The sequence below is a fragment of the Siphateles boraxobius genome, unplaced genomic scaffold, assembly GCF_051911475.1.
Source record: "Siphateles boraxobius isolate OS27281-9 unplaced genomic scaffold, OSU_SipBor_1 204, whole genome shotgun sequence".
NCBI classification, from domain to species: Eukaryota; Metazoa; Chordata; class Actinopteri; order Cypriniformes; family Leuciscidae; genus Siphateles; species Siphateles boraxobius.
In genome coordinates, this window is record NW_027508816.1 from 4051079 (window position 1) to 4065426 (window position 14348).

The window sequence follows — 14348 nt, forward strand, 5'->3', positions numbered from 1 at the left end:
TACAAAAGAATATATTTAAAATAAATGCTGTTGTTTTTAACTTTCTGTTGATCAAAGAATCCTAAAAAAATAGGTACACAACTGTTTAAAACATAGATAATAATCATAAATGTTTCTTGAGCATCACATCATCATATTATACTGATTTCTGAAGGATCATGTGACACTGAAGACTGGAGTAATGATGCTGAAAATTCAGCTTTGATCACAGGAATAAATTACACTTTACTATATATTCACATAGAAAACAGCTGTTTTACATTGAAATAATATTTCACAATATTACTGGGTTTGTTTTGTATTTTTAATCAAATAAATACAGCCTTGGTGAGCATAAGTGACTTCTTTTAAAAACATTAAAAATCTTACCGACCAACGGCAGTGTATATATGTATATGTATTTTGTACATTTTTTAAATATATATATACGAACACCTAGTTTTGTCACGAACACACACAGGAAAAGACAGATCCAGTTGCAGTATGTTTATTAGGGTAATCCGTACTCACAATCCAGTCCCGGGAAGGTTCAAAATCCAAAAAGGCAGTCCAAAACATAAAACACAAACAAGCCTCAGGCAAAGGCAGGGCACAGAAGTGTGAGGACATAAAACAACGACTCTGTGACAAACACTAAAACAGACAGGCCATATATACACCAGGGTGGGAATTATGTAATTTTAGGGGCAAGGCCATTTGGCCTCCACCTTTTATTTTTTTTTAGAGGCACCAAGGCCATATGACAGGGCACAAAGGCCATTGAGTACAATTCGATGGTTTTCCCATTCAGATTGATACCATAACATCCTAATTTGGAATAAGACATGGATTATGACTTTTTTTAATAAAAAATAATTTTTTTACCTTCTGTGATCTGATTTGGCTTCAGATAAAAAAAAAATCAGACAGAAAATATAATATTTTATGTATAATCAGGCATGAAAACGGTTCAGGGGTGAAAAAGGTGAGAAGGATATTACCCCTCTAGGGGGGTCCGGGGGGGCATGCTCCCACGTAAGAAAATTTTATATATACCATATTTTAAAGCATCAATCTGATGCATTTTTAGATGCATTTTTTTGCATACCAGCGCAGTTAAAAAAAAATCAAATAGAATTTCTATAACTGTGTTGAACTGATAATCACTCTTTTGTGTGTTAAACACAATCTACTTAATACAGACAACTTCATTATAAAGAAAAACAAAAAATAAAAAAAAATATGATCATAACCAATCATGACAAAAATTCTATTATAAACTAGATTAGTGGATAACTCAGCGGTAAAATTTAGTCTAGAAAAATCACAAATGTACAATAATTTTATCAAATCTGAACATTTAGTGAAAAAAACATTATTTACTGGGGAACAAATTAGAGACAATAAGTGTAGCACTAAATCTGCTAAAACGTTACACATTGCTCTTTGTATTGTTGTAAAATACATGAATGAAAAACAAGATAAAAATCAGAAAGATCAATTATTTTATATATAGTCTAGGCTACTATAAAATTAAGACATTTTTTTAAATGTATATCACAGCTGTTTAATGAGGCAGCAACATATGATAGATAGGACAGAACAAAAAAGGCTATTAAGAATCTTTCATTGCGCAAAAGTATTATATGATTATGAAAGGATCCAATACAGTGCGGATCCCGAGCGCAAAATGATGCGCTTGAAGCAACACAGAGTCACAGCGCGCAGCGCGTCGAGTCCGCATTGAAAAGTTCAAAGCACAAAGGAAAGACATATCGATGCGTAGTGTATTATACAGTATCTATCTATGCAATAGTTTATTGAGCCTTTTCTTTTAACAGTTTTAAATTTCAGTTACTGTGCGCGTGAAGAACAATTATAGTGCTCCAGTGTTGTGATCTAACAGACACACGATAGAAAGTAACATGATTAAGGTACAGCAATACAGTCCAGCAAGATAGTCATTTTATGCGAAACCATAGAGCTTTATCTACAGATCAAGTATAATAATATTAACATTGAATCATCTTGGAGAGGGTTTCATCTGTAACCGAACTCAACGCGCTGTTTGAATGCTGAATGGAGAATGACAGACAGTCGCAGCGGAGGGAAAAGTTTTCGTGAACTTGAATTTAATGACTTAAATTTCTATCTCACATCATAGGCTACTATAGTATGGCTTCATATAGTATACCATTCTATTCAATTCAATAAAATATTATTCCTGTTAATAGAAATCTGATGTAAACTGAGAATATATAAATATTTCTCCAAATCTGCACACTTCTGAGCTAAAAGCCGTGAGTGACGTTGTTTTGTGAATCGCTGTCATGACGACAGCACATGAGTTTTTTTTATGAATGGGAACGCGATGGGGAAAAAAAACGCTTCAGTGCGCCGATGCACTGGTTATGACACTGCACCTGCGCGAATCCACGAACTAATTGAAGTTCAGAGACTACTTGGGTGGCCCACTATGCCACACTGGCGCTTTATACATGGAACTTGGACAGGGCCAGGGCACAAAGGCCACTGTGGCCGTACGATGATTTTTTTTTCACGGGGCATGAAGGCCAAAGTGTAGGGCAACGGCGGCCATGGCCGCGTGGCCGCGGTATAATTCCCACCCTGATATACACACACAGAACTAACAAGGTGATGGGAAACAGCTGAGTGCAATGAACTGATGAGTGACAGACAGAATGCTGGGAAATGAAGTCAAACGTCAAAGACACCGTGAGAAAGAGGACCTCTAGTGACAACCCAGGGAACACAAACCAGACACTGTGACATGACCCCTCTTCTACGGAGCGGCTACCAGACGCTCCAAGACCCACAAAAACAAGCAAAACAAGAGTCCAGGAGGGAGGTGGAACGGTGGAGGATCAGGGGGAGGGATGGGGGGCCAGGTCCATGGAAGGGAACAGAAACAGGGGGTGATGGTTTAGCCGGCGGCCAGGGCGAAACAGAAAGTCCATCTGGCGGCCAGGGCGAAGCAGACGACCCATCGGGCGGCCAGGGCGAAGTAGACGACCCCTCGGGCGGCCATGGCTCAGGCACAGGAACAGACAGGCATGGCTCAGGCACAGGAACAGGCACAGGAACAGCAGACACCGTCTCAGGAACAGCAGACACCGGCTCGGGAACAGGAACAGACAGGCATGGCTCAGGCACAGGAACAGCAGACACCGGCTCAGGAACAGCAGACACCGGCTCGGGAACAGGAACAGACACCGACCCGGCAGCGGCCATCTTGTCTGGAGACACTGGCTCCGGCTCAGGAACAGACACCGACCCGGCAGCGGCCATCTTGTCTGGAGACACTGGCTCCGGCTCAGGAACAGACACTGGCTCCGGCTCAGGAACAGACACTGGCTCCGGCTCAGGAACAGACACTGGCTCCGGCTCAGGAACAGACACTGGCTCCGGCTCAGGAACAGACACTGGCTCCGGCTCAGGAACAGACACTGGCTCCGGCTCAGGAACAGACACTGGCTCCGGCTCAGGAACAGACACTGGCTCCGGCTCAGGAACAGACACTGGCTCCGGCTCAGGAACAGACACTGGCTCCGGCTCAGGAACAGACACTGGCTCCGGCTCAGGAACAGACACTGGCTCCGGCTCAGGAACAGACACTGGCTCCGGCTCAGGAACAGACACTGGCTCCGGCTCAGGAACAGACACTGGCTCCGGCTCAGGAACAGACACTGGCTCCGGCTCAGGAACAGACACTGCCTCCCGCTCCGGAACAGACACTGGCTCCCGCTCCGGAACAGACACTGGCTCCGGCTCCGGAACAGACACTGGCTCCCGCTATAGGCAGCCTATAAATCGTTAAAAATGAACACTTCAGTAACACTACACTAGACAAACATATATTGTTTATCATATGTTACTTCAAATATTTCTATTTGTTATGAAATGAGATGAGTTTGGCGTGAAGCCTAATGTGAGGCGTGTTTTGCTTTTCAAACACACAGCGTGACTCAGACCCAAACTCAGCGCGTGCAGCGATCGAGCCGCTCCAAACTATGAAACATTATTGTTACATTATACATCTACGTTTAAGCAGATATCCACAAACACAGTATTTAACAGTAAGCACAGGTCTAAACATTAAAATATTCACCATATTACAATAAACGCTCATACTAGCATACTTGTATCTCATTTCATAACAATTTAGGCTGGCACCAGTTTAGTAGCTACAATGTAAAGTTTATGCAAAATTAATACACCTGCTATTATGTCTCTTACCTTAAAATTTTTTCTCATAATCAAAACGTGTCCTTCTGGGGTAAATCCAAGGTAAATCCTCAGCACAAACAGTCTTCCAAACTGATGAAAAGTAGAGAAATACTGGAGTCGCAGATTCTTTGTTTCGAGCTGATGAGGGCGTTAACAGCTCTGCGTTCCTTCACGTGGATTATTTGCATGAGAACAGCTCGCGCGAAATAAATAAAAGAAGACATTTAAAAAGTTTTTAATGGTGTATAACACTTGCCTGTATGACAAAAATCAACGGAGTTATTTGAGTCTCTTTTGCACTGATATGAAAAAAACCGAGACCCGACCCCAGAGGGTTAATGTTGTTTATATGTCTATGTGGTGTTTTTAATATGCTTTAAGACAAACCATGTTCAAATTCATAGGTCAAAACCATTGCTGAGTATTTTCTCCTTAAATCTGCAGTGAACCAAAGACAGTCTCAAAAACACAGTTTGTAATCGCTGGTGTTTCTGACGTCACAAACTACCATGTAACCAATCAGGTCAATGTGTGATCGTCAATGAGTGGATCTCTGAGCTGAGTGAGTGAGTGGAGGCAGGGCTCATTTTCGGGGCTCATATTGATAGAACCGCGTATACTAAATGAGGCAAGGGTGTTGAGTGATTTGCGTTTCAAATCTTGATTAATTTAACACACAAAAAACACGCCGGTCAAAATTCATACCTCAGTTTTAATCTGCACTATTTTCTTTCCATTTCTATCAATCCGCGCTGCTGTCAACGTCAACAGTGCGCACGTTCCGATCAGCTGTTGATAGTGCGACTCGCTGACAACATGTCTGACTGCGAAACTTCTGACGATGAAACCAATTTTAGCACAATATCAGACGGAACAGATGAGGATGAAAGTAATTTTAGAATTTAAAAAAAAAAAATTAAAACAAACAAAGACAACTGTGAACATGGTATCAGGAGAAACTGTAGAGATGCACGATTTAGGGAAGATAATCTATTTGTGATTTTCTGGTTAAAATTGCGAATTGAAATTCACAAAAATATACATAATGAACACCAGATTTGATGTGCCTTGTAGGCATATACTTGTAGGGTTGCATAAATTAATAATAATTTTTACTTTTCAGAAATGCAGGCTGCCTATAAGGAACACTTCAGTACACTACATTAGAGAAACATTTATGGATTATCATATGTTACTACAAATGTTATCATTTGTTATGACGTTATGAAATGAGATTGAAGTAGAAACATGTAGCCTAATGGTTGGCAGATTTTGCTTTCAAATGCACAGCGCGAGTGACCCAAACTTACAATGCTTTACATAATAGTTTACATATTGAATAAACATCTACGTTTGAACTGATATCAACAAACACAGTATTTAACAGTAAACATGGGTCTAAACATTATAATATTCATCATGTTAGTGTAAAGACTCATACTAGCCTACTTTCATATCATGCAATTATTCGTTACCATTCATTTTCTGACGTGTTTCAGAATATACTTCACACTGAGAGAGATGGAAGAACACGCATCATGTTTAGTTTCTACATTTTAAAATAATAATAATAAGAAAAAGAGCGAGGTGATCGCGCCGGTGCGACCACCGATCCCAGGGGGTTAAAATAAGTGTCTCCCAAAGCATAGTATGTTGAAAAGAGTATGCCAGAAGTCCCGGATGGTCTTCTATTTCCAGTGGATTTTCGAAGTGTGGATCCATGCACACTCTAAAGGCTAATATTACCGACAACCCACTGCGCTTTGGAGGAGGAACTACAAACACGAATAAATGAGTAAAAAATGGCGGATATGCGCAACCGACGGTGAGAGGTTTAAAGGTTTGAGTGACTAATCAAAGTTTAACCTGATAGAAAAATATTTATTTAATGGTAACCATGTTATATTTCATCTGCAATAACAACGTGGACTTTTATAAAGATCCATTTGGCGTTTAACTTTTAAATGCATTACATAGGGACTACAGAACAGACATTTATACGTTTATTTTAAAATGCAAAGTACTTGAAATCAAAATGTGTAAATAAAGCTCTGTAAACTTGCATTTTTGCAACACTAAAAGTGTGTCCCATTGGGTAATCAAAAGTTCTGCACACACTTGGGGTCTTCAAGCCCACTTGAACACTTGGATCAAAGACTGGAAATACTGTAGGTCCTGTAAGTGGACAAGTGGTCAAGTACAAAGACGGCAAGTGTGGGTATTTGGACAGACACACAAAAAAAAATGTGCATGTGCAAGATGCATACACTCTACATGTCCAGGGGAGAATCAAGGATAATCAATTAAGGTAAAAGGGGTGGAGCCATCTTAACTCAAAGCTGTACAAAATGGCAAAGTCAAGCAATGGTAATTGTTGTGGTGTTTGTGTCAAAATTTGTTAGGATGGGGTTCCTGAAAGTTGTCTTAGTGGTGGTTGTTATCGTTGCATTTGATCTACCTGATGTCTTGGCAAGTTTGAGGAACAGTCATAGTCCAAGAAGCATGGGGCCAAAATTAGATGCAGCTTCCAGAAGTCCTGCCCTTTCTCCTCTAGGGCTCTGGAACCCTTTGCAAGTGGCTTCTCAGTTCCAGAGTCCTTTGGGTCCTGACTCTAAAAGCCCTTTGCAGGATCCTTTTGGCTTTCAGGAGAAGCAGCTGTTGCAGGGTCAAGTGAAGCCTTTGGATTGGAGGTATCCCATCGTTCCCGAGGTGCAGAGCGAGTTGGCGGTGGACTTCCAGTTGAGACAACCCGTGACTCCCAGCAGCGTAGCGGTTCAATGTGGCGAGAACCGGGTTCTCGTAGAGGTCCAGCAGGACTTTTTCACCAATGGTCAGTTGATCCAGCCAACTGGTCTGTCTTTAGGTGGATGTCCTGTTGTTGGTCAGGATCCTGGGTCAAGAGTGCTCATCTTTGAGTATGAATTACAGGACTGCAACAGCGTGCTGATGGTAAGAACTGATACATCTTAATGGGTTATTTGTGGCAAAGGGCCTTTCAAAGAAAGTCAGTTTACTTGATTTTACAATGCCAGGGCAGTTAAGACCAAGTTCTATCTACTTGAATGGGTAAATCCTGGATTTTCAAGTTACTTTACTTTAAATAACCCTTCAAACCAACATGTCATGTAAACTATCCCATAAGTGATATGAAAGGAGCTTCAGATACAAGAACATCAAATCTTGTGCCTCAATAGTGTTAAAGCTAGTTTTAACTCTGGAACAGCAAAATGTGCATGTTCAATCCTTAATGTGTGTCTCCAAAACATTGATGATCTCTGTCAACACTGGAGCTTCTGAGGGCAGCTGTGGTGATGTGTAGAATTTACTAATTGGTGATTTGCTCTGCAGGAATTCCACCATATTGCAGTGCACCTTCTCCCATTCATAGCAAAATGAGTGCATGGTCTTGGTGTATGTCAAGTCTTTGGGATGACCCTCTTAGTAACCAGTCTTTTTACAGATGAATGAGGATGAGCTTGTCTACACCTTCTCTCTTACCTACACCCCTGAGGCGCTTGCAGGTACTCCGATTACCAGGGCCGATGGTGCAGTTGTTGGTGTTCAATGCCATTATCAAAGGTAGGGGATCTGTGACTTTCTGCACTTTCTCGTGCAACTGGGAGACCATTTAATGGGTACTTTCATGAACCGCAGGCTCCAAAATGTAAGCAGTGATGCCTTGAGGCCAACATGGGTCCCTTATGCCTCTACAGAGGCTGGTGAAGAAGTCTTGCTGTTCTCCCTGAAGATCATGATGGGTTGGTACAGGTTTTTTTTCAATAAAATAAACTTTTACCCTTGCAATTGTGGCTGTGCCTAAAATGTTGTTGTTTTTTTGTGTAGATGATTGGTCCTATCAGAGGCCTTCATACTCCTATTTCCTGGGTGGTGTAATTAACATTGAGGCATCTGTGAAGCAGTACAATCATGTGCCTCTGCGTGTGTTTGTGGAACGCTGTGTGGCCACTCAAGTACCTGATGTGAACTCCCTTCCGAGATATTCCTTCATTGAGAATCACGGGTAAGGTCATGGCCCTTGATGTGGTAGGACCGTTTGTTGCCTTTTGTAACCACTTTGTCAAAATCATGGGTAAGGTCTAGTTGCTTGATACTCTACAATTGACATTCATGAGTTAATCTTTATTTTGTTTTTTCGCCAGGTGCTTTGTGGATGCCAAAACTACAGCTTCCAGTTCCCGCTTCATGCCTCGGTCCCAGGTTGACAAGATCCAGTTCCAGTTGGAGGCATTTATGTTCCCGGAGGGCAACAGTCCTTCTGTATGTACTACAAATATCATGAGTTCCCTTGACTTCTCCCATCTGCTTTGGTTTTGAGACTTGTCTCACATTCTTTGCAGATCTACTTAACCTGTATTCTGAAGGCTACCATTGCTTCTGCACCTAGTGACGCTCAGCGTAAATCCTGTTCTTTTGCCAATGGGTACGTGAGTTGTGTTTTCATAATCATTAATCATATTTTATGATTAAGGTTCCAAGTATTTGTTTTTGTGCAGGTGGTTTGCTGCTGATGGAAACGACCAAGTTTGTGGTTGCTGTGACTCAACATGTGGTCCTGATGGTGAATTTGCTGCTTCTCCCTATGGAGGTTGGTAGCTTTTGCTCTTTCTAAGGTTGCTTTTAATTCAAGTGCTCTAACTTGGCTTTTTTCTTCTCTCTAGGTATTCAGTGGGAAGGCCAGGCCTCACTTGGTCCTGTAATGGTTCAAGGGCTAAAGAGCGGTTCTCAATAAAACTGACAAATCAATTCTTGGTTGTATCTGACTTGTCATTTTGCTGCATATCTGGTTTGGCAGAATGAGGCACTTTCAAAGCCAAAAACAGTTAAGGTTTTGGCTTTGAAGGTGCCTCATTCTGCCACTGTTGTGAAACTGATAGTCGTCCCGTATAGAATGCAACCATTGTCTTCCTGAAGTAAATGACTCCCAATGGAGAAATTTAAGTTTTAAATGAACCTTTTTAAAGACTGCTAGTAAAAGCTCAAGGTTATGCTGTTAAAGCCATTAGTTTTACAATTTATGGTTACTTTATTTCGATGTCCACTTTAGAAATTCTACTTTTGTAACTTTTCAATTAGCACCGTGTTAATTCATAGTTCAGTTGGTTTTGAGTTGCCACGTTACTAAGTCAGTAGAACGTCTACTGGGAGACCAACAACATAGTGTTAGCAGGCAGTCTACTAGTTCTCTAATGACAGTTGACATGTAGCTGCAAAGTTACTTTGTCTGGACTATCGAGATGAAAGTGTTACCCCATTAGTTTAACGGAAATGGTTCTGGTAAAAATCATTACCACTGAGGCACTAATGTAGCGCTTTCATTTGCACTACTGTACCCCTAAAGCGCTTAACAATTACATCAGGGGATCTTTCCTCAACTACCACCAATGTGCAGCATCAACTTGGATTATGCGACAGCAGCCATAGTATAGCAGCGCCAGTGCGCTCACCCCACATCAGATTTAGGTGGAGAGTGATCTAGCCGATTCAATGGATGGGGATTATTAGGAGGCCAATGGAGGGAATTTGTGACCAGTCACGGAAACTAGGGACACAAGTCGGTTCTGGGGCATTTTGAGTTATTCATAGATTCTGAGAGTGTAATATCCAAGCTTTCCAACGATGTGTAACATGTGGAAATCTGATAATATTTGGAGAAGTTGTGGCCATTTTAAAGTAGGCACTTAAAAAAGCTCAAAGAGGAGAAAACGAGCTAAAGATTGTGCAGTTCTCACCTGTCTCTGCTGCTGGGGGTGACAATAGGGCTCATTTACATCTCATTTAGATAAGCCATACCCCCGGTAAAGCTCCTCCATGTGCTTTACAGCTTTTTTTACACTTCGAATGAGTGCACTTCTGCCGCACTAGGCGAAAAATAATTGTGCTGCCCCTCTATTTGCAACGTACCAGCAACAACACACAAAGACCAATAATGCCATATAGCCTGGATATAACGCGAAACCAGCAACAACACATAAAGACCAATATGCCATATACATATAACGCAAAACCAGCAACAACACACAAAGACCAATATGCCATATAGCCTGCATATAACGCAAAACCAGCAACAACACACAAAGGCCAATATGCCATATACATACAGTATAACGCAAAACCAGCAACAACACACAAAGACCAATATGCCATATACATATAACGCAAAACCAACAACAACAAACAAAGACCAATAAGCCATAGGCCTACATATAGCGCAAATAGTACGCAACGCTCGTGTGCCCAAAATGTCAACAATATTAAAGTTTATGTAGGAGGCAAATGCCTGCTGGCATTTTTCTTTAAGCAGTCATTTCTGCAATTTTCCAAATAATCACATTTCACCTCCTCAAATTACTGTTGCAAATCTCTTTACACCACTTTCTTATGTGCGTATACACACACAAATGAAATGTCCGCAAGCACATTATATCATCAGCAGGTTCAGCATCTTAAATAACGACTAAAGAGCAAATGAAGCTTAACTTACATTTCAGAAACACGCACGGCAGGCCTTCATCGCAGCAGCAAAGGTCTTAACTGCATCCTCTATTTCGATTCTCCGTCACATATGAAACAGCCAGCCACCGCTGTCAGCGAGCCGAGCCGCCGTATTGAAGCACTGAGGGCGAGCGCGCTGCGCCCATACCTCCGGTTCAGTTTCCAGAGCCCACGAAGTGCGGCGAAAACATTTTCGGTGTAACTGCCAGACGGTTCATCTCGTCTGCGACAATCTTTGCGGCATCCATCTTCATTGAATTTTGATATCAGAGAGAGCTGGCCAGAGCACAGCATAATAAGTAGCCATGTGGTTGACTTGGAGGGCGGGGGCAAAAGCGCCGGGTTATTCAGTATGGAAATACACACAGACAATGACACGCCACGCCCCTACTGCATGCTAAAATCTCCGAAAACAAGCCGATTTCAACCTCAAAATGTAAGCTTTTAAATATACCAATACTGCTATCTCAAACATGGAGAGGCTTCTTCGTGATTTCAATTAACAGATTCTCCAAAAAATTGAAAATCACCAATTTTGAAAAAAAACTCTTCTTTCTCATTTTGCTCGAAAGTTGTGCTGCCGACTTGTGTCCCTGGTTTCTGTGACGGGTCACATTTGTCTAGGACACCAGGGTTACACCCCTACTCTTTGAGGAAGTGCCATGGGATTTTTAAGTGTATCCCATCATGCATCGTGTTTGGAAACTCGCATGCCCCGAAATTAGGAGAGGGTGAGGAAATTATGGTAACTTTATTTTGCTGGGCCCTTTAGAACTTTGACTGCAGGTGTGTCCAAATTCACAGGGTGCAATTCAAGACCGGTTGCGTCAATGCGGCTCAAATATGTCCCAATTCAAAGCTGCACCCTTCGGAGGCTGCATTTGAAGGCTGATCGCGGCACGACAAAAGCTATCCCTATTCAAAAGCGACTTCAAATGCACCCTTCGTATCGCCATGAAATGAAGGATACACGCCATCTAAGTTCCATTTTATTTTTGCTGGAAGTGTGGTAGAGCAAGTAAAGTTTATCCATGAGAATTTTAAAATGATCAGTAGATCCAATTTCTTTGAATGTGTCACTCACAGCAAGCTCAAGTCTATGAGCTGTATAATGCCAACCAGGGAACAGGGTCTGCATTGGAGCTACTTCCCCAATTTAACATCCAAACATGAGAGCTCCATCAGTTCTTATAACAATCCACTGTTTGGAGAGGACTTTCCTTTGCACTTTTAGTCCCCTTGTGGTGAAAATCAGGTTTTTAATGTTATGTCTATTTGTTGTTTTTAATATGTTTTAAGATAAACCATGTGCAAATTCATAAGTCAACACCCTTGCTGAGTATTTTCTCCTTAAAACTGCAGTGATCCAAAGCCAGTCCAAAAAACATGGTTTGAAATCGCTGGTGTTTCTGACGTCACAAACTACAATGTAACCAATCAGGTCAATGTGTGATTGTAAACCAGTTTTCTGAGCTGAGTGAGTGGAGGCGGGGCTCATTCGCGTATTCATAGAACCGTGTATACTAAACGAGGCAAGGGTGTCGAGTTACATTCAAGATATTTTAAGGCATGAAGACATGTCACCTTGGCATTTCAAGGGAAAAAAAAAATTTACACATGTAATTTTGGTGATCAAAGATTAGTTTTAAGGGATATAATTATTGACTACAGGGGCACTTTAAATCATCCTGTTCCACTAGATATGCAAGTATATCAGCAGGCATGTCCATGTCTGGTAACTGAAATCTCATGCAAATGAAAAAGGTGCTTTTCTTGCTTAACACAAACATCACAAATTTTAAATCGTGTCTTTTGTTACATGGGGACTACTGAACAGACATTTATATATATATATATATATATATATATATATTTTTTTTTTTTTATTTTTTTTTTATTTTTTTTATGTAAAGTACTTGAAATCAAAACGTGTAAATAAATCTGTATACTTGCATTTTTGCAACACTAAAAGTGTGTCTCATTGGGTAATTAAAGGTTCTACACACACTGGCGGTCTTCAAGACCACTTGAATCAAAGACCGGAAATACTGTAGGTCATATAAGTAGACAAGTATGATGTGGTCAAGTACAAAGACGGCAAGTGTGAGTATTTGGCAGAGGTGGAAAGTAACGAATTACACTCACGTTACATAAATGATTAGTTTCTTTGTATACTTCTACTTTTTTAAGTTGTTTTTAAAATCTGTGATTTTACTTTTACTTAAAGGTCCCATATTATGCCCCTTTTCACAATATGTAAAATAAGTCTCTAATGTCCCCAGAGTGTGTATGTGAAGTTTTAGCTCAAAATACCCAACAGATAATTTTTTACAGCATGTTTAAATTGTCATTTTTTGGTGCTCAGGAAAACTCGCTGTTTTAGTGTGTGCCCTTTAAATGCAAATGAGCACGGCACAGGGGGCAGAGCTTCAAGAGCTCGCCCTCAGTCTCAGGACAATTTCATCTCACAGAATGATGATAATAATATCAGAAACTCTCAGTAACGGTGTTCATTTCGACCCGGAGTCGGACAATAATGCCTACAGAGTCAGAGTGCTGTATAGAAATGGAACAGGTATAGTTTAGTAGTTTAATTACGGTTATAACGTATTTGTAATCTGCTTGTATGTATCCACTATTAATAGCCTACAAGTCTGCTGTTTCGGACCAGGTCCGAATGATGATCAAACATATACTGATGAGTTTAATAAAGTTTATTGTACATAACACAAAAGATGAAGCGTCAGTTTTACTTCAGAAACTCACCGTAAGAGCTGAGTAAACAGTAAGATATAAGAAGTGCGCAAGTACATAAACGAATTTCGGTAGAGTTGAGGGAGCATTTTCTTTAAAAACAAAATAATTCCACCTCGTCTTCAGCGGCTGCCTCAGATTTCGGGAGTAACTAAAGAGAGCTATGTGGATTAATACATCCAGCCACACAACACCTACAACGCTGGGAGACATTCTCGTCAGTGCAGCAGCTGTGAACTCGATCAGGGCGGGTCTATGTTAGAACGGCAGTGTCTGTCAACACTCGTGGGCGGAGCCTGTACTTAGTGACGTCACTAAAACAGCATTCTGAAAACAGGTCGTTGGGAGACACTGCTGATGATTTATGGGGATAAATAAAAAAGGAGTGAGTGGATTTTTATCACTATTGGGGGGTTGTGTACACACACTGCCAACACACATTTATGTCCAAACAGCATGCAAAAGTGAATTTTGCATAATATGGGACCTTTAAGTACGTTTTGTACTGTAAGTATTGTACTCGGGCCTCCTAATCATCCCCATATACTGATTGGCTTCATCACTGTCTCCTCTCCACCAGTAAGCTGGTGTGTGGTGGGCGTTCTGGCGCAATATGGCTGCCATCGCATCATCCAGGTGAATGTTGCACATTGGTGGTGGTTGAGGAGATTCCCCCTTCTATGTAAAGCGCTTTGAGGTCCCAGAAAAAGCGCTATATAAATGTCACTAATTAATTAATTAGATAAAGGTATGTCCCGTTTATAACTTAAGGCCGAATGATTTCCGTGATGCAGAGGGAAAAACCGGAATCCAATCATTAAAAGGGAACTTACATAACGCAGATGTCACGTAAA

General features: G+C 41.1%; 1 protein-coding gene across 1 annotated transcript; it reads left to right on the plus strand.

The window, feature by feature from the left end:
* Positions 1-6589: 6589 nt before the first annotated feature.
* On the plus strand, positions 6590-8987 carry LOC143745516 (zona pellucida sperm-binding protein 3-like). Its single transcript, XM_077237643.1, has 7 exons — positions 6590-7176; positions 7688-7806; positions 7882-7985; positions 8071-8248; positions 8388-8505; positions 8586-8668; positions 8742-8987. The coding sequence occupies exons 1-7, from the start codon at positions 6592-6594 to the stop codon at positions 8839-8841; spliced, it is 1287 nt and encodes a 428-aa protein (XP_077093758.1). The 5' UTR covers positions 6590-6591; the 3' UTR covers positions 8842-8987.
* The last annotated feature ends 5361 nt before the right edge of the window (positions 8988-14348 follow it).